This window comes from Solanum dulcamara, chromosome 1, assembly GCF_947179165.1.
Source record: "Solanum dulcamara chromosome 1, daSolDulc1.2, whole genome shotgun sequence".
Classification (NCBI taxonomy): Eukaryota; Viridiplantae; Streptophyta; class Magnoliopsida; order Solanales; family Solanaceae; genus Solanum; species Solanum dulcamara.
In genome coordinates, this window is record NC_077237.1 from 1,792,656 (window position 1) to 1,817,088 (window position 24,433).

The following is a 24,433-nucleotide window of genomic DNA, read 5'->3' on the forward strand; positions in this document are numbered from 1 at the left end:
GATTACATCAAATATATTATTATTATTATTATTATTATTATTATTTTGGATTATAATTTTGAAAAATTGTATTACTTTTATTTATAAATTTCGTGTCCAATCAACATCATCACATAAATTAAAACGGAAGAATATTATGTAGTTAATTTTTCAGATTGTCATTTAATCAAGGCAAACACAGTAACTAACATTTTTTTTTTAAAAAAAATGGAATAGGGGATCATTACAAGGTGGAGAATCCAACATTCATCAATAAAGTGAAAGTTTAGATACCCGGCAATTGAGTTGCATGTTCCAAATTTTATTTGTCCATATTTATTTGCTCAATTATCTTTAAATTATTATTTTTCATTGGTACCCCTTTCCCTTGTTTTTTTTGGCCAATCCATTCTTTCTTTCTTTGTCTCTTTTGAGTTGCCCATTTTCATTGACCCCCAATATTAACAAAAAAAAAACAAAAAAAAAAACCTCAAAAGCCACAAGATTATGTATATTTGAAAATGGACCAATAGAAATCCTGGTCGGCTTATCTAATGGGATTTTATTGTTAATTATTTATCATATATTAGACAACTAGCAAACAAGCACTTGAAAAGTTGTCAATTTTTTTCCTCCTTAATTCCACTTTGAGGTGAATATTTGTTTAATACTATAGCAAACTCATTAGTGGTAATGAGAGTTAATTTTCTGAACTTTTAAGACACTTGGTGGCCAATGAGCAAAGTAACAAACTAAATTATAGTATTTGTTTAATTAATTGTTGAAAAGTAAAGCAACTTATAAAAGTCTGTTTGGATAGAAATGTACCAATTTTAAGTTAAATGAGATGACAAGGAAATGAGTCATTGTTGTATAATGTTTTGGTAGACATCATATTACAACTTGTTGGAAAAATATTGGGAAGCATGTTTAATTAATTTGTATTAGGACAAAAAGAAAGGGAGAAATGAAATGATTATTTTTAAAGGTTTTTTTTTTCGTCCGGTATTCAATACCTACATTAGAGTCCGGCTACTTTGGATATGCGCCCCAGTATTCAATACCTACATTAGAGTCCGGCTACTTTGGATTAGCGGCGCATAGGGCCCCATTCGGGTGAGCTCGAACCCGAAAGACCGAAACCTCTGATTAAGGGAGGAACAGTCTCTGCACCACATCCACTTAAAAGGTGGCTAAAGTTTAACTAATTTTGAAACACGGGATAAAAAACTTAATTAACAGTTCAAAAAGTAGCTATTTGCAAATTTGTCCCCATTTTGGCTGCAACACTTTCTGCACAAGAATGACATTAAAATTTGCAGTGTAAACAAAGAGAAATACCAAAAGAAGACATTGTTGCGAGTTTCACCTATGTGCAAAGGAAGAACCTCATTGCCTCAATATGTGTGAATACGAAGAATATGAAAGTAGATTTGCTGACAATTTTCGAAATGTATTCATAAGAGTACAAAATTTCTTTAGCAGACACTGAACAACATGACACTCTTCGTTTCCTCTATTATCGACTTGTTTAGCACAGTATTGTTTCTTCCATTCTCGACTTGTTCACCTCTTTCCTCAACAATCATATTACCTATTGCCAAAAGAGTACAGATACAAATGAATTTGGTTCTTTCTCTTGTTGACTTGCAGAAGTAGTCAAAACCTTATCTGCAACCAAAAGGACACAATATTATCATGAGAGCAACAGAACTACTCTATGGGCAGAGTAAAAATTCGATGACGAAGGAGAAACTAAAGAGAATGTGAACTATGAGCATAAATGGGCAAGCACCTTCACAAATGTTTAGCCCTCCAGTCCACAGTAAGATTCTCATCACTGTCACCATCACTTGATGATTCGTCATCACTAGACTCCTTATTTGCAACCTTACTTTCTTTGCTGCCTAGCGAAGACTTAGCAGCCTTAGCTTCCATCTTCTTCCTTCTCAACATCTCCAGTCTTTCCCTATAGCCCCTGAAGTCACGCAATATAAAAATTTATTGGCTTTTGGACCATGTAATGATGTAAACGAAAAATAGCAAAATTTTCAAAAAGGACTAAATAAGTTTCCGATATTTGAGAAACTGACCTCTGTTCGACAGATACTTCCTCTTCAATCATTTCTGCAGCATCAATCTGCAATGTAAATGGCAAAGCGAGTCAATGACATGGTTTAACAGGATAGAAAATTTACAGAAGGCTCAACAAGTATATTGTAATAAAAGATGACCTCCTCTTCTTCTAAACGGTTGTCGACCTCTTTTAAGTCTTCTTGGATTAACTTCTCAAATTCTTTGTACTCATCCCTGCAATGAAGTCATTAGAGTCAACATCAAGTTTGCCTGGAGGAGCAAGGACTGAGACTAGATCAGTCAAGACACTGAGAGAATACAGTAGTCATATATATACAAAGGGCAAGATGCTTTTTCTACTCCAAAATGTAAAGGAGCTGATGAAAAAAATAGAAAGAATAAATTTACTTCTGATACACCAGCTATATTTTTTTATTACGTTCAAAGCAGTAAAATGAAGGCTGCTAAATAGTTTCAGAAATCACACCACATAGATATGACCACCATACATTTCCAGACATTCACAGAATTAAGTGCACTGAGAAGCGATTCAGAGCTCAATTCAATTGCACCACTGAACAAAGTCCGTTACAGAACATCTGATTGAATGTAATCACGAAGAAGCTGGAGGTAGTGGAGCTGCCTAGGCTGTAATCAAGGAGAACATGTATGCTATTTGAAAGTTGGAGAATAAAAGGAAGAGAAATATGCCTTATAGCTCTCATGACTCTGAAAGAGGGCACATCCGGCGTTATCCAGCATATATTGCCAGTAGAAGGTGGTGCTTCTCATTTGGATAATCTATTCATATTGGGTAGCAATTGACTTTCTGGCTCAGGTTAAAGAAATAGTTGGATAAGACATAAAAGATCTCATCTGAGGTCGACCAGTATTAGAAAAATAGGAAAACAGTTAAAGCCACAACAATCAACGAGTAAGGAACAAGGCCTGCTTAGCAAGTAATAGCAAGTTGTCAAATCTTACTTGACATCTGGTTTGACCGGTGTAATACCACGAGCACGTAAGTCGGCATCTTTGTTGTCAAAGAAACCTGCAGGGAGAGCTCCTTTGACCGGATTGGCGTCTGAACCAGAACTCACTTTTGACATCGGTCCATTTTCACCAGATCGCTGATTTTCCGTGCTTCTAGTCTCAGCATTCTTGGAAGTAGATAGGCCCTGAATGCTAGACCTTGCCAAAAACGGTTCAACCTCTTCAGTGTGATCTGAAACTGCAGGATCTCTGTTCGATACATGGTCTCCCAACCTAGCTGAATCTTTCTCTGAAAATGAAAGCTAAATAGATAAGTCATCCTTGACAACGAGAGAGTAAAGCAGCTTTTACATTGGAATATACAAGTATTCATTACAAAGTATATACAAGTTAAATCAGAGATAAGGATATCATTGTATACACAAGTCCTCCATACAAAGTATAGAAGAGAGGCCTAATCAGGGCACACCAAATAGCAGCAGAATTACTGATTTTTCTACCTATCCTCCATCTTTTTCTCTCTATCTCTCATAGTAACATATTCTTCCTTTTAAGCAAATATTCAAAAAGACGTACAAAAATGGACCCAAATACTCAGCATACATCCAGTGTGTGTGGCTTATAAGAATTACGACTTTCAAACTCATAGAATGTCTTTTTTTCAATATCACGAAGGCATAGAACATAGCATCATGTTCAACCACTGTTTAAAATTTTCTATTCAGAAAGTTCTTTTTTGTTGGCTATTCAGAAATTTTTTATAAAAAAGTGTCTTCCCACAGAGGCACCTTACCAATTTTTGGCCTCTTTGTCTCTTGCTGGTCAAAAAAATTGGGAGGAAGCATAGATGATGCACGAGGTTTGGATATTGCAGCAGAAGGTTCAAGTTCTTTACGGCTTACACCCTCAGAAATTTCAGGCTTAGTTTTAGGCAGCTCCTTTGGAGGCTCGCTTTTTACATTGTTTGGGTTTTTCGCTGCAGCAGCATTAGCTTTGAGATTATTTATTGCCTGTAGAAGCATAACAATCTGTCTTAGCAGGGAAGAATGAAGCACATATCTTACATGTAACATCTAAAGGACAAAATAAGAGATGAGTAGCAAGAACTAAGGAGGTCCTTAACAAGCAAACCAAAGGATATATAATACATGCATGATAAACATAGATGACCAGCAGAAAACTCATAGAAATTTGGTGGAACCCAGCCCTTTTCACCAACCATGTGAGTTCTTCCTTGTTAGCTAAAAACTCAAATAAATTTATATTCAAATATAGTAAGCCCCTACCCAAAAAAAAAACAAAAGGCATTCTAATTCCTCCCCTATCACCTGTCAATCGTCCTGCATTAGACTCACAGCACACTATCACTATCAATTTCTCGTCCTTTTGCTTCTCATACCAGCATCCCACTTGATTTTTTTTTCTATGAATACAGACAAACTTCTACAATAGCCAAAGAAAATTTAATTGTAGACCTATTCCCAAACTATGAGTTCATGCTGAACATGTACACTAACAATATAGCTACTTGGAGAATGGTGTAGGAGAAAAATCCCTATATTAAAAACAGAATGAAACTGAAGCTGCCAAGTCTGGTATGGACAAATTAGCTTGTAGAACATGCTTTTACCTGATGCTTATACCAAATTAAGAACATACCTCAAATTAGAAAAGGAAAAAAAGAGAGGAGATGCTCATATTAAGATACAAATGGTTTAATGTTTTCATCTTAGCATGATTGAAAGAACCCTTTTCTTCAGAACTGGGGACTACATTGTGACCACTTAACTAAGCTTCAACTAGCATGCACCAAATTCCAGTATGCAAAATGCTAAGACCAAACATCAATTAGTAAGATCTTACCTCATGATGTTTACGAGAAGCTTGATGTCCAGGCCATTGAGATTCAGATTTCAGAACAACATTACAAACTCTACATACAGGCTGATCATGCTCATTGAACCTGTGGTTTCACACAATTCATAATAAAGACATGACTTCACGGTGAGAATTGAGATCCAGAAAAGTTAGTGCCACCAGCTCCACATTAGACAAAGCCAGATCATCATTGTCATGATACACCGATACATGTCGTAAAACTAGAGAACAATGCACCTTTAACTAGGATTGTAAATACAAACCCGTCTTAAGTATAGGTTCAATCACATCCAATCATGTAAAAGACCAAATACAACAAATAGCACATCAACATTATACTCAAATGCAGATAAAAACTTCCGACCATGAAACACAAAACTAGTTCCACATCAAAATCAAGAGCACACACAGACACTGATTTGGGTATTAAGCAAAGATGACACCAACTGCAGTTGTGCAGGTGAAAGCATAGGCTACATTCTAGAAACCAACATGTTATTATAACTATCAACAAAATCATCAAAACTATCTACTCCTTATGAACATCAAGTTTCCAGATCCCGTTTACTCTTATCTTTGCCTTTTATCAAAAAAAGCATCGAGTTTCCATATGCTCAATCTATCTTTGGATGGCAATAACTTTTTTCAGAGAGCTTGTTTTTGTACACGATTTTTTAAAAAGCATATAGCAGGGAATTTAGTCTTTTACCAACCACAACTTAACCCCAAGAAATGAAAATATCAAAGAAGTTCAATACTTTATCGGCTTCCTTGTATGTAATACCTTACAAGAGGGGAATCAATTCGCTTCTGCTTCTGTTCCTTCAGCTTTGCCCGGTATAATGCTCTCTTGTCCATTGCCACGCTCTGTGTTAATACAGCACCAAAAATACAGTTAGAAGAAAACACAAAAAGTAAATGAATACAATAACAAAGCACCATTTTTCCTAATTTTCATCTGAAAAGAAATATATAACAAGCCAGAAAGTTCTCGAAGTAACACGACAATAAGGGAAAAAAAACTTTCAATCGTGAATACAGCAGTGTAAAGTTCAGTTAAACAAAACACCAAGAGAATAAAACACAACAACAACATAACCAATAAAATCCCACAAGTGGGGTATGAAGAGGCTATACGTAGACCTTACCCTACCTTATAGAGATGGAGAAATTATTTCCGACAGATCCTCTGGCCAGTTAATCGAAACACCAAGAAAGTAAAATATAACAACATACCAAGTAAAATCCTACAAGTGGGGGTTTGAGGAGGGTGGCGTGTAGCATGTACGCAGCCTTACCCATAGGGTAGAGAGGTTTTTTAGACAGACCCTCAGCACTGGTAAAGCATCTCAAAAAGTACGAAAAGGAAATACAGTAGTGCAAAAGCCACGTAGCATATAATATAGAAAAGAAAAGAACAGAAACAACAACAAATACTTCTGCAGTTCTCTGCTAAACCTCAAATTGCATAAATGACCTGAAAATTTCTAGCAAAACATTTCTAAACAGATAAAACAATAAAAGATCTCTTTTTTCTAGAAAAAAGAGTGTAAATAGCCATAAAATTCTCGAAATCCTTCTCTATTACAAATTCAGCTCGATAAAATCCAGCTTGCTCAAAAACCCAAAAGGCAAACACAATTAAAATAAACACCTTTTTCTCATTTACATCTAAGAAAAAAACTCACTTACTTTAATCTTCTCGGATTTCAATTCTTTTGCTTCAATTTCCTGCGATGGTTTGATTTGAAGGGGGTTGGAGGGCGGGCGGGTTTGATATTTATTTTTTCGGGTTTGGTCCCTAATTTATGGGTTGAATTTACTTTTCGTCCATTTTGAGTTTTATTTAAAAAAGGGACAGCCTGGTGCATTAAACTCCCGATATGAAAAATTATTGTACGCAATCTTATATTACATTTGAAGTTTTATTTAATTGGGAAAATATCTTTTCAATTCTCACACAAGGTATTGTTTAGAAATCCGATTAATTCAAATATGTGTTTAGAAAGTGTTTTGGGAGGTATAACACTTTTGTAGACTCAAACATGCCATCTTCGATTATTAATGAGGAATATGTATCATCAAATTTTATTTTTCACAACAACAAAAATATACCAGTGAAATTATTATTCATACATCATGAAATTAGAGAGATTGTTTTCAAAAACCTTTATACTCACATATGAAGTTTCAAAAAAATAATTACCTTAATCAAATCAATTGGGAGAGGGAATAATATTTCCACAAAATTGTCACTTTAGGTAAGGTATTTGAAGCACAATATCAAGCCCAATAGATGGGACTAAATTGATAATAAAAGAACCATAAGGTGGATAATGTAATTTCAAAAAACTACAGGCTTTTTCTATTAATTTTATTTTACTCATCGTCCATATAATCTTTTTCAAAATTCAGTAGCAGTAAACTCCAGCTCCTCGTCGCCGTCGTTGATCTCCGATCACCGGAATGTTTGGATTCTCCGTTTAGTCAACGTCTAAGCATCCTGAACCATTGAACCGGAGAGATAAAACATAAGCTCTGGACTGGAGAGAGTCGTGTCCATGGTCTAGGGTTTAGTGTTTGTTTCCACAAGCTTCACTACAACAACACTTCACTTCCACCATGGACTATTCAAAGCTTTTCTTCTTTCTTATCTGCTTACTTTCTCGGTTTTTACTCTCTTTCTCAGGTTACTTGGCTTGTTCTTTCAATATGTATGTTTAATCCATATTTTTTGCGTCAGCTTGGTTCTTTGGAAGAATACATTTTTTTTATTACAATGAGCTGTTGCTGTTACTGTTACTGTTTGATAGATATATTAATCAATTTTTGGCATCAATCAAATTAACAAATCACTAAGCTGGAAAAAAAAGAAACAAATGATTTTATGATAAAATTAAGTGCAGATGTAGATTTTAACTTATAGCAGAAAAAATCAACTATAGTATGAGCTTAGAACTATTTCAAAGAGGTGGCTTTTGGACAATCATCTTGCTTATTTCTCCTCTGATATTGAACTTGAGATATTTCGTGTACTTGAAATATGGAAGCTAATTTACATCTGGAATGGTGTAGATCATCTCCTCAGTTAATTGGAAGCCTTCTGTTAAAGTTGAGCATAATTGCGTAACTAAGTTTGCAAGAAAGGAAACTAATGCAGCTACGTTATGAGAAGAGTTTTGTGAATCTCGGGGTTTTTTCTTTTACAACAACAACAACATACTCACCCAGTGGAGTCTAGTGAGGGTAGAGTGTATGCAGACCTTACCTCTACCTCAGATTTTCTTTTATAGTCTCGAGTTTTTTTCTTTTATAGGAAGAAATCCATAACAATGCGCACAAAACGGTATTGGAATTTTTAGTCATTATAATGTGTACGACTTTGATTGAAGTATTGAATTTGTGTGTGCTAGTTAAGGAAGAATCAAGCATGCTGCAATTTATGTCATTTTACCTTTCACTTTAGAAAGCATTTTGCTATGCAGAGTTCTATTAGGAGTGCAAAATTTATACACTTAAAATGCATGTCTTTCTTTCTTTCTTTAGCTTCTTAGCGATATTTTTGGATAATATGTTTTTGAATTTCTTATTAATTTGAACAGCTTCAGATCAAGTGAACTCTTTCCAGTCAGTTCCTGATCTCGAGAAGTCAATGTACATGGCCATTGATGGGTATCCATGTGTACGGCTGCTTAACCTTTCAGGGGAGATCGGTTGTTCAAGTACGAAGTATGCGTTTAGTTGCATTTTTCTTGGTCTACGAGATGGCTCATCTGCTTTTAATTTTCTTGTCTAACTCTTCTTGTGCATGACTAGACCCTGGGCGTGCCAACGTAGTTGCACCAGTTACTAGGTTCAAGATTGCAAATAAGTTGGCTGAGCCATCTGCATTACTGGTGTCTATGGATCAATTTGAGGATCTCTTTGCAAGGCATGTAAATTCTCTCTCTGTAATGTTCTTGGACAAGATTGTGCTTCTTCGGCCTTCCCTTGGATGTTAAAACTATTTCCTTTTTAGTATTTTACTAAAAATTCCTTCCACATTTGCCAAACAGTTGAGCCTCTTTGAGTAGTTAATGGAGTTATGGTTGACCAAACTGTTCCACTCTTTAATCCCATTTAATGTGCACCTTATACTCTCTTTCTTTTGCTATAGATTGATCAATTGAGTTTCTAGATGATAGCAAATGTTGACCAGTGAAACAAAGAAAAGGAAAAGAATAATTCCAGAAATTTTCTATAGATGGAGCTTGAATCAGAAAATATGTACATATTGTTAGTTGACTGAACTTAAACGGATAACTGTTTAAACCCCTGCTTGTATTTAGCTCAATGCATCAGAAAATAATTTTAGAACTTAAGTTTACTTATCAACAAAAAAAAAACAAATAACTTTCTTTTATTTGATATGGTGATTTTGTTATTGATAAGTTTTGGTCATGTTTGCTATAGTGACTAGGACTAGACCATAGGGGGACTCTTGGTTTAGAGAGTGACAACGAATTGAAGAGTAAGCAAGTACTTAGTGGTCACCTAAAACGACAAGTTGTGTTTTGCTAAGATAGTTGTCAGACACTGGCTCACTTCTTGGATTTTTATTTAAAGTATGTCCATTAAATTGTATACTTTGGACATGATAGAGGCTAATAAAGTTTTTTGTATTCTACAGAATATTTATATTGCATATTAATTATCAGATGCTATAATTTGTTGACAACTTTTTAGTATATATTCAATTGACCAAGACAAGAAGCTTCATAATTTCATTTAGCTAAAGGGTGAACGTTTCCATTTATAGCATCTTGGTCTCTGCCGGGCATGTGATCGAGTTGTTTATGTCTAACTTCTCATGAATATGCATGTTCTTGACAGTGATATGAATGCTTTTGTGTCACCACGAAATTTGCCTTTTGATGATGTGTATGCATCATAGTGTAACACAAAATCTGGATCCTTTTCCAGAAGAAAATGAAACGAAAAATGTTTTGTTGGATGTAGATGTCATTTTTATACATCGCTAAGTGTGCAAGTTTTCTGCTCGGTAGAACTTCTGCCTAAGCACAATGGGCACACCATTCTATATTTGATTGATTTCAGGCGGTGTGTTGTGTTTCAGGTTATCGATTGATGCAGATTTTTCTAGGCATGTTGTTGGTGTATTAGTTGAATCAGGTTCTCAGCTTCAACATGGCTTAAAAGGTAAGTATTTAAGTTATTTTTCTCTTTTTAAGTTATTATTCGTTCAAAGGATTTGAATAATTAGTATGGTCCTTTTCGTTTACAGGATTTTCCCCTGACAAAAAGTTTCCGCAAGCTGAATTCGCTCCTTATCAAAGTGGCAAGTTTGAATGGAACCCAACTGTATGTTGTGGAGAACTATAAAGATATACACTTCTGTTTGTTTGACTGATTATTAAAAAACTAGTGATGCATTTTAAACTCCTGTGTTTTCCTTTTCATCGCTATGCTTCCATCCAAGTACACCATTTAAGTTCCTTAATGCTTGATGTTAAGCTAAATGAAATCTACAAGCTCCGCATGATGCATCTTGTCGCTGTTATCCCAAGAATTATATGGTTCCTTTTTCAAAACTTGAGCCAATGGATTAGTCTATAAGTTTTAGTCTGCAACAGTACACCCAAGTTCCTTTTTATTTTCTTTGTTGTGATTTCTTGATGATTTAACGAAAGAAACCTCTAACCAATAATTGGAAAGCTTCCTTGTATGTGCTAAGATTTATGGTTCATTAAGAATGAAATCGGGGATAATGATTTAATAATTTATCATCAATGTACTTTTACCTAGAGCAATATGATATTCCACTCGGTCGTATGCTCTTTGTAAAGAATTATGTTTTTGTATAAGGTTCTATATCTTTTGTATGCATCTGATATGTAATGGAAAATTATCTACTTCATCAAAATAAATAAAGAAATACATGTTTTTTACAATCACTTGTAGACGACTCGTCCTTTTATTCAACTTTGCATTATGGGAACCTGTAAGATAAAGTAAATGTTGTCATCCTCAACTTGCAGGGATCTGGATTGATGTGGAAGGCTTACAATTTTCCTGTATTTTTGCTTTCAAACAGTAGCACATTGGCCTTGCAAGAGGTTTGTTATGTCTTTTATCTTTGTAAATCTCTTCTCTACATTTACTTTGCCCATAAGATCTTTTTCTTTAGTTACTATAATAACTACTAATTACGAGTTACAAGTGCCTTTTATTGGATGCTTACTAACTTCTTCTAGAACTCTTGCCATCCTAAATTTCCCCAATGTTGTTTTCTAAAGGTGTGTCATACATCAACATACAATAGACCTTACTGTCTTCAAAGTAATTAATAGATGAAAAATTGGAGGGTGAGGGTATCGAAGATACTTGTCATTATATTCTGGCTGCGTGAAGAAGAGTGACTAATATTGTGAAATGGGAGTGTCCACAAACATTTTCATTAACGTATCTTCTGCTTGCTATATGGTGCAGATTGCTTTGAGAAATGAGAAGCGAAAGAAATCATACACTGTTGATGTGGCCGACTTTGATCTTGTGATGCAGGTTAAAGATTCTTCATGTCGCTAAAGATTTGGAAATAGTCCTAAAAAAATTCCTGGATAGGCATCTGATATTTTACTTTTGAAACATGCCCATATTGTGTTATATTTATCAGACAACAAAGTCTGGTACTCGGGATTCAGAATTTTGTCTTAGAGAACAGACTTGCCTTCCATTGGGTGGGTACAGGTGAGATTCTGTCCTAATTATCTGGTTCTTAAGATACTCATTGTACTCCTGAACAGATTGAACTAGTATCCCTTTCCTTTTCAGTTTCCCAGCTAGAACCAGATTAAATATGAGAAATTTTTAGTAAAATATCTTTGACTAACCTTGTTTTTTAACTTATAAAGAAGAAAATTAAATATGAGACATCTTTAGTGAAAGATAATATTAATATCACAAGTGTGATTTTGATCTTGACATTAATAGTAGATACGAAATCTTATGCGGATGCCAATGCGGGATGCTTTGTGCACCGGACTGCCCTCTTTTTTTTTACTTACCATCTTTCCTTTGGTTTCTTATGTGATTGTTGATACTGTTATATGGCATCTTATATTTGGTGTTCTTGAGTTCACTTTTAATTCAGTATAATTAGATCAGAGGAAACAACTCCTTGTTCAACTGATGGTAGAATAGTACAATTCAGGATATCCTGCTAGTATTTCTTTATTTTCTTAATGGAATCTCTTACATTGGATCTGAAATTTTTTGGTTTGCGTGGGTGAGTGGTACTGGCTTTGCATCTCCTGGTCCTCGGTGTTGCCTTTCTGTATCTTGTTGTTCGATGTTCCTATAATTGATAGTGGTGCACACATGGAATCTTTTATTCTAGTTTCACAGACAACTAAATGTTAAAATGTTCTTGTCTTTGCCTTGCCTTTTTCGAGTTCTTGATGCATATGTATTATCTTGTTTGTCGGTTCTGAAACTCTTCCCTACAGAATTTACCCCGATATCTTACTATGGCATGTGTAATTTCTAACGGCAGTGTCTGGTCAGCGCTACCACCAATAATCGCCTCATCATCAAAGAAGGCAAAGCCTATGATATTGACTGTGGCTTCTATGGATGCGGCTTCCTTTTTTCGTGACGACAGCGTTGGTGCAGATTCACCTATTTCTGTGAGTAGCTTCTTATCAAATGCTATTGTATCATTGTCTTAAGGGACTTCTTAATTATGCTTTGTTCAATTTTCCTAGTCCAAAACTAGAATATCATTGCACTTCTATATTTTCTTTATACCATGGTTCATATGTACAAACTTCTTTCTTAGGGGTTGATCTCATTGCTGGCTGTGGTGGATGCTCTTTCACATGTTGATGGCTTGGGGGGCCTTGATAAACAGGTTGCCATATTGTTAATTGTTAAACATGCCTATTGGACTTGTTTCCCTAAGTGTTTTAATTTTTCTCTTTGGCTTCTGGTCTTACTGCATTATATCTTTATTTTCGAACTAAAAGAGATTTCAGATGCAGAGCGGGTACGTTTCATAACCACGAAATTGAAGAGCACTAGTGCAATTTCTGTCAGATAATTTCCATGCTTCCAGCTACAACAATATACAGGCTTTTGTGCTAATATTTTAAGCATTTCTTATTTTAGTATTTGTTTCCAAAACAGATCATGAAAATCTTTTACCAGCTTTTGCCTCTGTAATATGTATGCATCAATTACTGTTTAGTAACCACTACTATGCACGCTTTGTGACACTTCCTTTCTGCAGCTTGTTTTTGCTGTTTTCACCGGGGAGGCCTGGGGCTATCTTGGCAGTAGGAGATTTCTTCTTGAGTTTGATCAACATTCTGATGCTGTTAGTGGACTTGACTTGGCACTAATTGAAATGGTATATATTTTCTGTTGCACAACTTTTGAGAGAGTGCATTAGTGGTCAAACTACTTATATCCTATGTTAACTTAAAAATTGAGATGTATTTTCTTTCTATGAGGTCATTATTGGCATGAGAGGATTAGATGTTAGAAATATTTCAGAGAATTACTTGTTCAATCTTAGGGTCTCAATACAGAACAAGTAAATTTTACATTGTTATCGATTCCAACCCTTTTGCTCTAACAATCTCTTGTTTGTGCTGATTGATATCTCAACCAGTTGTGTTGTTCATTGTGTTGCCATTTCAGCAAGTTCTAGATATGATCTGTCCACTATTACTATTGAATAAACGTGAAATTTAACATTTATTAATGTTAGGGGTAAGATCTGTGTACACCCACCCTCCCCATTCCCCACTTGTGGGACTATACTGGGCATCTTGTGGTTGTTAATATTAGGTGGATCCTTTTAGTTGCATATGATATATGTTTGTTTACAAGCTGTGTTGTTATGTTAATGCATTGAGAGACCACTGATCAGATCGAGAGTGTCCATTTATGCCAGTGTTATATCCGAATTTGTTTATATAGGTTCTTGAAATTGGCTCAGTTGGAAAGGGTTTCACTCAGGATGATAAGACATTCTTTGCTCATAGTACAAGGGTAAGGTTTGATCCTGCTTGCTAATTTGGTTATTAAAAATTGTATTAAATATGTGCATTCCCCTTTGCTTTTGCACATGTTAGTCTTGTACTATGAAAATATATTACTTTTTATGATAATGATTTTTTAAAGTAAGTTGCTATAAAAATGTATAATTGTTTAGTCATTAGTGTTGTCAAAAAAATTGTAGAATTATTTAGTTACATTATGATATCCTGTATTTTCATCTTGGTGTTTTGTTTAAGCTGTGAAAGTATGTCAATCATATGTATAGCTATCAGTCCTCAATCCTGTATGCTTCATGGGAATCTAATTTTGAAATTATTAACACACTGCTACCCAGATATTGAAGAACTTTAAAACGATTTATACCTATCTTCACCACAGATATGATACTTTCTTATTTAGCCAGCTTCTTATCTTTCTGGCTTTCTGCTTAATATTCAAAAACTTGATTCTTCAATCACCATGGCTAATACTTTAAACACTGTCACATGATTTAATTTTGCAGGAGAGTGCCACAAATGGAACTATTAGTGCTCTCAAAGATGCTCTAGGTTCGCTTAAGACTCAAAGCATTAAGATCTCAAGGGCCAGTAAATCAAATCCAGGGTTACCCCCGTCCTCACTGATGTCATTTCTGAAGAAGGTAGGTGAAAATGTTCCCGTATTTCTGTTATAAATGATAATATATTTTCTTTGCGCCTTCCATGATCTTCAATTTGATCTACTCAGTGCACTTTCTTCTTCTCAAAGGAAATTATAAATGATGAATAATATGAAGGTAGGAGAGACTGAGAGTGTACAAATTAGTTTTGTCACCTCTCACAGGTAAATCAAGAAAACAAAATGAAGTCCTGCATTGTCTGTTTCAGTTGCCATTAGTATTTTGTGCAAAGTTCTTTGATGTCCTGTATTTCAAAATTTTAGGGGCATATAATCTGGGTCAGCTTTTGAGCCTCCCCCTTAAAGCTTATGCAATAGGCTTTTTATGCTAAATTAAGCTTGGGTTTAGCTTTTTTAGAAAGAGCATCCTAATGTTTTCCTGGTAAAGTTCTCTTCTTCTACATCGTGTATTCACGTTGCATCTTTATTATGATTTTTGGTGGTTCATCCTATGCATTATAATGCTCCACTGTCGTGTTGCTTTTAAAAAAAAATCTTTGGACTCTGATGTGCTGGTGGTCCTTCAGAGGGGGGGTGGGGGGGTGGAGGAAAATGGATGAAGGGAATAATGGAATTGATAACATCCTGGTAAAATCTGAATGATATTTCTTCGTTCTTTATTGCTTTAGAATAGAGTATAATAGATTTACTAGAGTATGAGCAGAAGTTTGGATAATGAACTTTATAAGAGCAACACGGATATTCAAATTATTGGACATTAATGTAAGGCTTGATGGAGGACTGCAGGAATGTTACTGCCAATGGTAGAGAATCAATTGCTATCAATGAAAAGACGAAAAATGTATAAATTAAATGAGAAACTTTTTTTCCAGTTTATTTTATTTGGCTGGGAGCTTATTTATTGTTTCTTCTTAAACAGAATCCAGAGACTTCTGGGGTAGTCCTTGAAGACTTCGATGCTGCCTTCACTAATAAATTCTATCACAGTCACTTGGATGATCTGTGTGAGTTGTTATTTCACTCTTTGGATTCCTTGCCTTTGTCTGGATTAATCATTGTGTTGTAGCATCATATAATGTTTTCTAATTTAGAATACTTTTTCCATGTTAGCAGCAAATATAAACTCCTCAGCTATAGTGGCAGCTGCTTCTATTGTTGCCCGAAGTCTGTACATTCTGGCCAGTGATAAGAAAGAAATAAATAATTCAGTGTTGAATACCATCAACATAAATGCCTCCTTGGTTGAAGAACTCCTTGGCTGCTTGTTAAGTTGTGAACCGGGCTTAGCATGTGAACTGGTAAATCGCTACATTGCTCCCTCTACAAGTTGCCCAAGCCATTATGTGGGAGTTGTCCTGGGCGAACCTTCCTCTCAGCCATATCTTGGTAATGTGGGGGATGTTTCTCGGTTTGTGTGGAATTTTCTGGCAGATAAAACAGCTGTCCCTTCAAAGAATATGAGCTCTGCTTGTCCGAAGGGCTGCAGTGGCAATGGGGAAATGTGTGTCAAAGCAGAGACAGACGGGAAGGGTGTCTGTGTCATTTCCACGACCAGGTAGTTCCACAATTTTAATTTGCTGAAATTCAGTTCATGTCGGCTTATATGTTAGTAAAAGTCATTGATATGTTGCTTAAAACAACAAAGCAATGTGAAACCTGATCTGTTCTATCTGTCGTATGCTTGTCCTACTCAGGGGCAGATGTGGAGTTGCACCACCTGGTTCACCTGCAATAAATAGTAGGTCTGAATCAATTTTTAAAATACGAATAGGTTCAACGCTAGGAACCTTAAAAGGTTGAACCCATAGAGCTTAAATCCTTGATTCGCCTCTAGTCGAGTTTAAATCCTTGATTTGCCTCTAGTCCTACTTTGACTTCCATTAGCTGATAAAAACAGATGGTTTGGTCAGCTTACCAATTCGTTCCAACAAAACAAGGGAAAGGGTAACTCTGGAATATTCCCGAACGAAAGCTTATGATGATTGTTGACTTTCCGTGTATATGCTTTTGTTGGTCAGTAACTGGATTTCAGGTTGTCCTCGTAATGTAATTCACACCAGTTTTATTGCTTCATACTCCGTAGCTGTTTAGTGCTATACATGCTCTTGCACTGAACTTATCTATCAAATGTAATTTCAGGTATGTCCCAGCGTACTCAACTCGATTGAAGTACAAGTCTGAAACTTGGGAGGTGTTACCTCATAATTCCTCCGATACCATGGGAGAAGCTGACCCTGTTTGGACAGAGAGTAACTGGAATATGATAAGGCTTCGTGTCTACACAGTCCAGGACACTAAATTTGACCAGTTGATTCTGCTGCTAGGTATTACTGTTACAGTTTTGTCATACATTATAATAGTAATTTCAAAAGCCTTCATTACAAAGGCCCTTAAACGAGATTAGTGTAGAAATTCTTGATAAAACTTATTTTTGCTGAAATAGCATTCTGATTGCTTGTAAAACATATCCTCGCGAAATGACGAGAAGGAAATTTAATTCTTAGCGGTTATTACTGCACAAGACGCAATGCTCTGCATGGCGAAGAGTTGTCGTCGCCATTATGGACGATATTGATGTGTAAATTGCAAGCTATGAGATATTTAAAGTTTCTAACATGTCATTTACATCATTCACTCTCTTGCATATTCTTTCTTTTGACACGAGGATCTATCGAAAATAGTCTCTTACTCCACATATCTCATAAATGTATGGGTAAAGTTTGTGTACATCATACCCTCTCGAACCCCACTTATGGGATTACACTTGGGTTGGGTATATTGCTGTTGCACTCTCTTGCATGTTGTATTGAATATTAGTAATATAACATACTAGATTGTTTTTAAAAGAATTTATACATGGTGGTGGTAATAGTAGGCAAGTATCTCATGAAACTGATTAAGGTGCGTGTAAACTGATCTGGACGCAATGATTATTAAAAAAAGGAATTCAACTCTCTTATCTTTAACACAATGTCTCATGTCATCATGGTACCACCGCAAAAATTAAAGTAAAAAATTGATTTGGTAGTCAAACTTCATACTTGTACTTCCGAAGTTTATTACCTCATACTCTAGTTTTTCCCAAATTCAATCTCCTAGGTCAAAAGTTGATTTTGAGTAGCTAAAAACTTACACAACTTTATAAATTAACCTCGACTATGCGTATGTGTTACATAGTAGTCAATCTTAAAATCACATGATTTACAAAAATAACTTCGAAAGTGAATAGTCTTGAACTTTTAACCTCTCTTCAAGTTCAACAAGCTTTGACTTTGACGTTGATAGTTTGCCCGTGAGGCCCATCATTAGCTATCGGTGTAAAGCCCAAAAAAAAAACTAAAAGGCCCATTTTACTTAAAAGCCCAAAACTGATAAACCCGACTCTTTTTCAACCCGACCCGAACTCCATCCCCCACAAATTTCCCTGTTCCATGGAAACCAAAACGTAGCACATCTGCTCTCCACACCAAAAAAAATTACTCTCTCCATTTTCCATTCCAATAAACTGAAGATCAATCACAATGGGATTAGGGTTACTCGCTTCTCGAGCCCTACGATCTTCTAGAATCTTCCGAAACTCTACCAATGGAGGAGGAGGAACCACATACTTCCTCCGTACAATCATATCTACGCCCGAGCTCAACAACGCCGATGCTGCAGCAGCCCCCGCCGCCGCCGACGCACCGTCAGATCTTCCTAAGAGGAACCCAGTTGGTGGTGCACGAGTTCATTTCCCTAATCCAGATGATGTTATTGAGGTTTTCGTTGATGGGTACCCGGTCAAAATCCCTAAGGGTATGACTGTGCTTCAGGCTTGTGAAATTGCTGGTGTTGACATTCCGAGGTTTTGTTACCATAGCCGACTTTCTATTGCTGGGAACTGCAGAATGTGTCTTGTTGAGGTTGAGAAATCTCCTAAGCCTGTTGCTTCTTGTGCCATGCCTGCACTTCCAGGTATACTGATAGTTTATTGATCTCGATTTATGTTTCGATTTTTATGCTTAATTTGATGCTTTAAATGCTTGTTTAAGCTCTCAAAGACGGCAGCTTTATCTAAAAGTTACCAAGTTAAAAAAAAAACGTCAGCTTTATCTATCCTCATTATCCATTCAGTTCTATTTGGACTCCCTATTGAAAAAAAAGGGGAGAAATAGAGAGATTTCCAGCTTAACACTGATGCTTAAGTGAAGTAAACTATATGGGGTGGTAATGGTAATTATGTTCATTTGAAGGATTTTGTTTTGAGTGGCAATAGTGCTGTTTGTCTTAATTGAGAACCAACTGAAGTCTTCCCATTGCATTTCTGCAAAAGAGTCTATGTATAAACTCATGATCTGCAGGTCACCGTATGTGCAATTCTGTAGTTGTACCAACTGTCAACTGGAAAAGGACAGTCTTGTGGTCTTAGGTGAAAAAAAGGGTAGAATAAAGCCTTTTCAGATTACAGTTGTTGTTAACAAAATCTGATCTTATGGGTTAATGATGTGTTCATTGGAGCCTGCATGCTTTGAGCGGTGATATTGCATGCCTTGTATCAGTACTTAAGAATTATAATTGAGTCTTGTCAAAACAAAAGTTTCTATAGCCCTTTTTTTTCTTCAGTTTTCCCTTTTGAAGAATTATGGGAAGCTGGTTTCAATATTTTCTGTAGGTAATGTTTTCTTTGGCTTAGCATCATCTTGACCTGATGTGCATTTCGCTTTACTTCATTGTCGCTTGTCATGTTGATAATTTTCACGAAGGCTGATCCTATTCGTAGTTACTGTTGAGTTATTATTGGCATATTATTGTTTGCCTTTTCATCTGGTCCTTGGATTTACATTAGTGCCGAGCCTTGCAAATTTATCTGGAGATCACGCTTACAGGAATGAAGATCAAGACAGATACACCTATTGCCAAAAAGGCTCGTGAAGGAGTCATGGAGTTCTTGCTTATGAATCATCCACTAGATTGCCCAATTTGTGATCAGGGTGGAGAATGTGATCTGCAGGATCAATCTATGGCCTTTGGATCCGACCGCGGGCGTTTCACTGAAATGAAGAGATCTGTGGTTGACAAGAATTTGGGTCCATTGGTGAAGACTGTGATGACTCGGTGCATCCAGTGTACAAGGTCTGTGGTTGATCCTTACCTTTCCTAGTGCTTTTTGGCAAACATAAAATTTGAGTGGTTCAATTTGTTTTGTGAAAATGAGTTTAAAATCAACCTTGAACCAAAAACTTGATAACTATTGTTGTAACTTGTGGCATGTCAGCCATCCATGGTACATGGATGCTTCATGTGCATTGATGTACCTTGGTACTGGTGTGACTTGGGTATAGTTACTTTGTGCATGTTTATAATAGATGAAAAATAGCAAAAAAGGTTCAGATGTATACTGGATATTTACATTCACCCGCATCCTGAATCTGAATCGTACACGCATCTTTTCCATGTAACATAACCAATAGTCAATAGTGTATTTTTTTTGTTATGTTTCCCAAATCTCATGAAAAAAACTTGCTAGTTAGAGCGGACTATCATTTAAAAGCTCGTCCCTTATGCATATGATTTCTAATTAAGAACAGTCATCAGAAGAGAGAGCCTAACACCTTACCTCCCCTCTCCCCCCCCCCCCCCCAAAAAAAAAAAAAAATATATATATATATATATATATGTGTGTGTGAAGATTGAAGGGGTAGCCTGATAAGATGGGAGTGGTAAATTTAGTGGACAGTGACGTGTTATAATAAGTGCCAGTGGCTTAGCAGAAACTCCAGGCTGTCTTCTTCTATTTGCTCCTATTCTGCATAATTCGTGGAATGTTGACATTCATATTTTGTGGTTATACCACTCTACAGCAGATCAATTTAAACTGGCTCCTTACTTCTCTGATATGCTTCTGCCCTTCTTGAGTTATTCCTTTGCACTGATAACCTCAAAAATTGTCCTCTTTGGTAGTACAGCTTTAGTAAAAACTTTAGGGCGTGTATGAGATATTGAGTATAGCAGATATTTATTAGGTTTAAGCTTTAGACGCAGGAGGAATAGGAAAGACTTGAGTGCATTTTATATCTCTAGCACAGTATCCTCTGATTGTTGGCCTGTTTGTGAAACAGATGTGTCAGGTTCGCATCAGAAGTAGCTGGAGTGGAGGACCTTGGAATGTTGGGTCGTGGTAGTGGAGAAGAAATTGGAACTTATGTTGAAAAGCTTATGACAAGTGAGCTTTCAGGGAATGTTATTGATATATGTCCAGTAGGAGCCCTTACATCAAAACCATTTGCCTTCAAAGCCAGAAATTGGGAGCTAAAGGCCACAGAAAGCATTGACGTGACTGATGCTGTTGGTTCTAACATCCGAATTGATAGTAGAGGTCCGGAGGTCATGCGTGTTGTACCACGACTAAATGAGGTACTGATTTATTGTAGCTCTAATTCTACCCCCTCTGAACTGATTTTTCATGCTTATATATTGTAGATTATCTTATCCACAAGGATCACCTATTTGTCTCTAGTTCCTGCATTTTGTTCTAGTTGGGAAGTCTTTCAAGTTTTTAATGTTTCAGGGTAGCGGGTAGCCCAAGCTTTAGGTGTGATTTAAAACTGGATCTGACTTCTACTTTGCCAGTGTGTTTGTGCATTAGCTGAGTGTTTCCCTAGGCTCTGCCCTTTTTTTATTCACGGTTTAAATCAAAATTGATAATTTGTTCTGAATACTTTAGTAGGAGAGCTTTTGTTTCTGAAAGAGAACAGCCAAGGTGAAGAGGTTGCACCTGATTCCAAGGTGTAATTAGCAAAATACAGGTTGATGATGTATTGTATCAAAATGATTTTTATAAGGTGTTAGATTTCATTTTCCCCATCCTTCCACCCTTCACATTCACATATTTCAGCCGGCTGCTGCTGCATGTCTATTTCACACACTTCCATTGCACTGAACTATCAAGAAAAGCATATACGTCCTTCAGCGAAAGGAAGAAGATCTATAAGAGTCAACATGACTAGATACTGCCTTGATATGATTTGGACCCCTTGATCATTTCTCCTTTTTTCCTCTGAAAATATTTTATTTTTGTACTCCTGGAAGTATATATTTTTATTCATCAGTGACTAACTTCTTAATTGTAGTATTTAGAATTATTGTTTTCTACATCTGTTTTTTCCTTTGCTTTTAATTTTGTATATTAAATAGTGAGTTACTGCACATAATGGCACAGGACATCAATGAAGAATGGATATCAGACAAAACACGATTCTTTTATGATGGTCTGAAGAGGCAAAGGCTGAATGACCCCATGATCCGTGGTGCTGATGGACGATTTCAGGCAGTGAGCTGGCGGGATGCCCTAGCTATTGTTGCTGAAGTCATGCATCAAATTAAGCCAGAGGAAATTGTTGGTGTTGCAGGAAAGCTGTCTGACGCAGAATCCATGATAGCACTGAAAGATCTTTTGAACAAGATGGGGTCAAATAACATCTTTTGTGAAGGAAATGGCATGCTTCCAAATGCTGACCTGCGTTCTGGATATATTATGAATACCAGCATTAGTGGCTTGGAGAAAGCAGATGCTTTCCTCTTGGTTGGAACCCAGGTAAATGTTTGCAACTCTTTTTTTGGTTATAATTTGGAAAAGGATTGTCGGCTGATCTCTTTGATATGTGCATAGTGGAAGGAAAAACTCCATGATTATTCATTCAGTTTCTGTTCCATGCCTACCCTTTTCCCTGTTCCCAAATACAGTACAAACAATCCCTGGGGGTCCTTTTGAGTGGGATGGGTGGCTAGATTCAGAATGTACATGTGTGCAATTGATAAAACCAGCTCCACTTTTTTTTCAGCTCTCTTTTAAAACACTGATTTGTGGAAACTCCTCCCTCTCTAACTAATAATAAGAGGGAAACTAGTCCTCTTTACTGACAGAGGAATAAGGTAAAGAGCTAATATGGTCATTGGCATAACTTTATCCTCCTGGAACGAATGATTTTTGACTTCTAATGAATGGCTAGTTATTAGACTTGTTGATGATTTGGCTACTTAAGCTAATAGTTGAAAGATCAAAATGCTGTTGAATTGGCTAGCCTAATTTTGCGGATCACATGGATGATATTCAGAAGTGTGATGATGAATTATGATAGCTCCATTGAAAACTCATTTACCTTATGTTTACGTGGAACACCAAAGCACGTAAGAAGTTCTCTTACTTGGTGTGCAGTCTACAGTTTGACTGATTGAATCTAATGATGGTAGGTAGTTCTGACTACCTAGATCTTGTTTGGACAATGTTGCACTTTTGTTTATTTTGGAATTTATTACCTTTAGCTAGCTGTGTATCTATTATTGTCATGCTTTATTGATTATTGGCTACTATCTTCTTGAATGTTCCAGCCAAGGGTGGAAGCTGCTATGGTGAATGCCAGAATTCGCAAAACAGTTAAAGCTACAAATGCTAAGGTAGGTTATGTTGGGCCTGCTGCTGATTTCAACTATGATCATGAACATCTCGGAACAGACCCTCAAACACTAGTTGAAATTGCCGAGGGACGCCATCCTTTTTCCTCAGCTCTCAAAAATGCTAAGAACCCAGTGATCATTGTCGGTGCTGGTGTGTTTGATCGAGATGATAAGGATGCTGTTTTTGCTGCTGTTGACACAATTGCAAAGAACAATAATGTCGTAAGACCTGATTGGAATGGACTAAATGTTTTGCTTCTGAATGCTGCCCAAGCTGCCGCTCTTGATCTTGGACTTGTCCCTGAATCTGATAAATGCATTGATTCTGCAAAGTTTGTATATTTGATGGGTGCTGATGATGTGAACTTGGACAAACTTCCAGATGATGCCTTTGTTGTTTACCAAGGTCACCATGGTGATCGCGGTGTGTATCGTGCCAATGTCATTTTGCCAGCATCTGCTTTCACAGAGAAAGAAGGAATATACGAAAACACAGAAGGATGTGCTCAGATCACACTGCCAGCAGTTCCCACTGTTGGTGATGCCAGGGATGATTGGAAGATAATAAGAGCATTGTCTGAGGTGGCAGGTGTCGGATTACCCTATGATAGTCTAGGTGCAATCCGATCTCGAATTAGGACAGTGGCACCAAATCTCCTAGAAGTGGATGAGAGACAACCAGCCACATTCTCAACTTCTTTGAGACCTGAGGTCAGCCAAAAAGTAAGTGCAACTCCATTCACACCTGCTGTGGAGAATTTCTACATGACTGATGCAATTACTAGGGCATCAAAGATTATGGCTCAGTGTAGTGCCTTGCTAAAGAAATGAACATCGGGTCTCCGTACCTGTAATAAGTTTCTTCCATTCACTTTTTCCTGCCAGTGTTATCAGTTTTAAAGTTGATGGATTTTTTTGTATTGAGATCAAATGAAGAGAGCAGAGAAGACTGTAAATTGATGTGCCACAGTGAATGTCCTCATAAATGGCACCAACAACTTGGATCTCTAGTTTGTACCTTTTTCTGTAATTTAATCAGAGCAGGTTTGCTGTGATTGTTGAGTTCTCCACACCAAGGTTGGAGTAAACTGAAATTCATTCTCAGCACAAATATATGAAACTGGAGAAACTCTTTTCTAACATAATAAGACATTCATATCAGTTAAGCATACACTGGAGAAGTAGGACTTATTATTTCATATTTGTGGTTTATTATTAAGCTTCATATTTGTGGTTTATTATTAAGCTCAATTTGAAGCTTATCTAGAGGCATACTTGGGACAAAATGAACTATGAAATGAGTACACTTAGCAAAGATAAAAATTACAAGAATTTAACAGATTTTCTTATTTTTCTCGACTTCAAGGTAACATAAAATACAAGAATGTTAAAA

The 24,433-nt window shown here is 36.4% G+C and overlaps 3 protein-coding genes across 5 annotated transcripts; 2 read left to right on the forward strand and 1 right to left on the reverse strand.

The window, feature by feature from the left end:
* Positions 1-1,349: 1,349 nt before the first annotated feature.
* Positions 1,350-6,721, reverse strand: LOC129896632 (protein ABA AND ROS SENSITIVE 1). Its single transcript, XM_055972568.1, has 9 exons — positions 6,619-6,721; positions 5,711-5,793; positions 4,912-5,011; positions 3,842-4,058; positions 3,040-3,337; positions 2,214-2,289; positions 2,073-2,119; positions 1,775-1,957; positions 1,350-1,650 (listed from the first exon to the last, which is right to left on the reverse strand). The coding sequence occupies exons 2-8, from the start codon at positions 5,782-5,784 to the stop codon at positions 1,777-1,779; spliced, it is 993 nt and encodes a 330-aa protein (XP_055828543.1). The 5' UTR covers positions 5,785-5,793; positions 6,619-6,721; the 3' UTR covers positions 1,350-1,650; positions 1,775-1,776.
* Positions 6,722-7,332: 611 nt separating this feature from the next.
* On the forward strand, positions 7,333-17,223 carry LOC129896642 (nicastrin). Of its 3 annotated transcripts, none has more exons than XM_055972579.1 (16): positions 7,333-7,615; positions 8,529-8,648; positions 8,743-8,857; positions 10,043-10,125; positions 10,211-10,287; positions 10,965-11,042; positions 11,416-11,487; positions 11,600-11,673; positions 12,479-12,611; positions 12,764-12,835; positions 13,214-13,333; positions 13,909-13,980; positions 14,492-14,629; positions 15,527-15,611; positions 15,718-16,162; positions 16,747-17,223. In XM_055972579.1, the coding sequence occupies exons 1-16, from the start codon at positions 7,549-7,551 to the stop codon at positions 17,009-17,011; spliced, it is 2,016 nt and encodes a 671-aa protein (XP_055828554.1). In that variant the 5' UTR covers positions 7,333-7,548; the 3' UTR covers positions 17,012-17,223. The 3 variants fall into 3 exon arrangements, with proteins under 3 accessions (XP_055828554.1, XP_055828569.1, XP_055828561.1); XM_055972594.1 differs by having other exon boundaries at positions 7,340-7,615; positions 8,529-8,655; XM_055972586.1 differs by having other exon boundaries at positions 7,340-7,615; positions 15,721-16,162.
* Positions 17,224-18,038: 815 nt separating this feature from the next.
* Positions 18,039-24,095, forward strand: LOC129896665 (NADH dehydrogenase [ubiquinone] iron-sulfur protein 1, mitochondrial). Its single transcript, XM_055972604.1, has 5 exons — positions 18,039-18,561; positions 19,473-19,719; positions 20,706-21,000; positions 21,806-22,180; positions 22,975-24,095. Exons 1-5 carry the CDS (start codon positions 18,129-18,131, stop codon positions 23,869-23,871), a joined length of 2,247 nt encoding a protein of 748 aa, XP_055828579.1. The 5' UTR covers positions 18,039-18,128; the 3' UTR covers positions 23,872-24,095.
* The last annotated feature ends 338 nt before the right edge of the window (positions 24,096-24,433 follow it).

Excerpts from the sequence above, each read along its gene's own strand:
- LOC129896665 (XM_055972604.1), top strand. The coding sequence starts at position 18,129 with ATGGGATTAGGGTTACTCGCTTCTCGAGCCCTACGATCTTCTAGAATC. Across the intron at positions 19,720-20,705 it reads CGGTGCATCCAGTGTACAAG|ATGTGTCAGGTTCGCATCAG; the intron begins GTCTGTGGTTGA and ends TTTGTGAAACAG. Across the intron at positions 22,181-22,974 it reads TCCTCTTGGTTGGAACCCAG|CCAAGGGTGGAAGCTGCTAT; the intron begins GTAAATGTTTGC and ends TGAATGTTCCAG.
- LOC129896632 (XM_055972568.1), bottom strand. The coding sequence starts at position 5,784 with ATGGACAAGAGAGCATTATACCGGGCAAAGCTGAAGGAACAGAAGCAG. Across the intron at positions 2,290-3,039 it reads CCGGTCAAACCAGATGTCAA|GGATGAGTACAAAGAATTTG; the intron begins GTAAGATTTGAC and ends ACTTCATTGCAG. Across the intron at positions 2,120-2,213 it reads ACCGTTTAGAAGAAGAGGAG|ATTGATGCTGCAGAAATGAT; the intron begins GTCATCTTTTAT and ends TTTACATTGCAG.
- LOC129896642 (XM_055972579.1), top strand. The coding sequence starts at position 7,549 with ATGGACTATTCAAAGCTTTTCTTCTTTCTTATCTGCTTACTTTCTCGG. Across the intron at positions 7,616-8,528 it reads GTTTTTACTCTCTTTCTCAG|CTTCAGATCAAGTGAACTCT; the intron begins GTTACTTGGCTT and ends TAATTTGAACAG. Across the intron at positions 8,858-10,042 it reads TTTGAGGATCTCTTTGCAAG|GTTATCGATTGATGCAGATT; the intron begins GCATGTAAATTC and ends GTTGTGTTTCAG.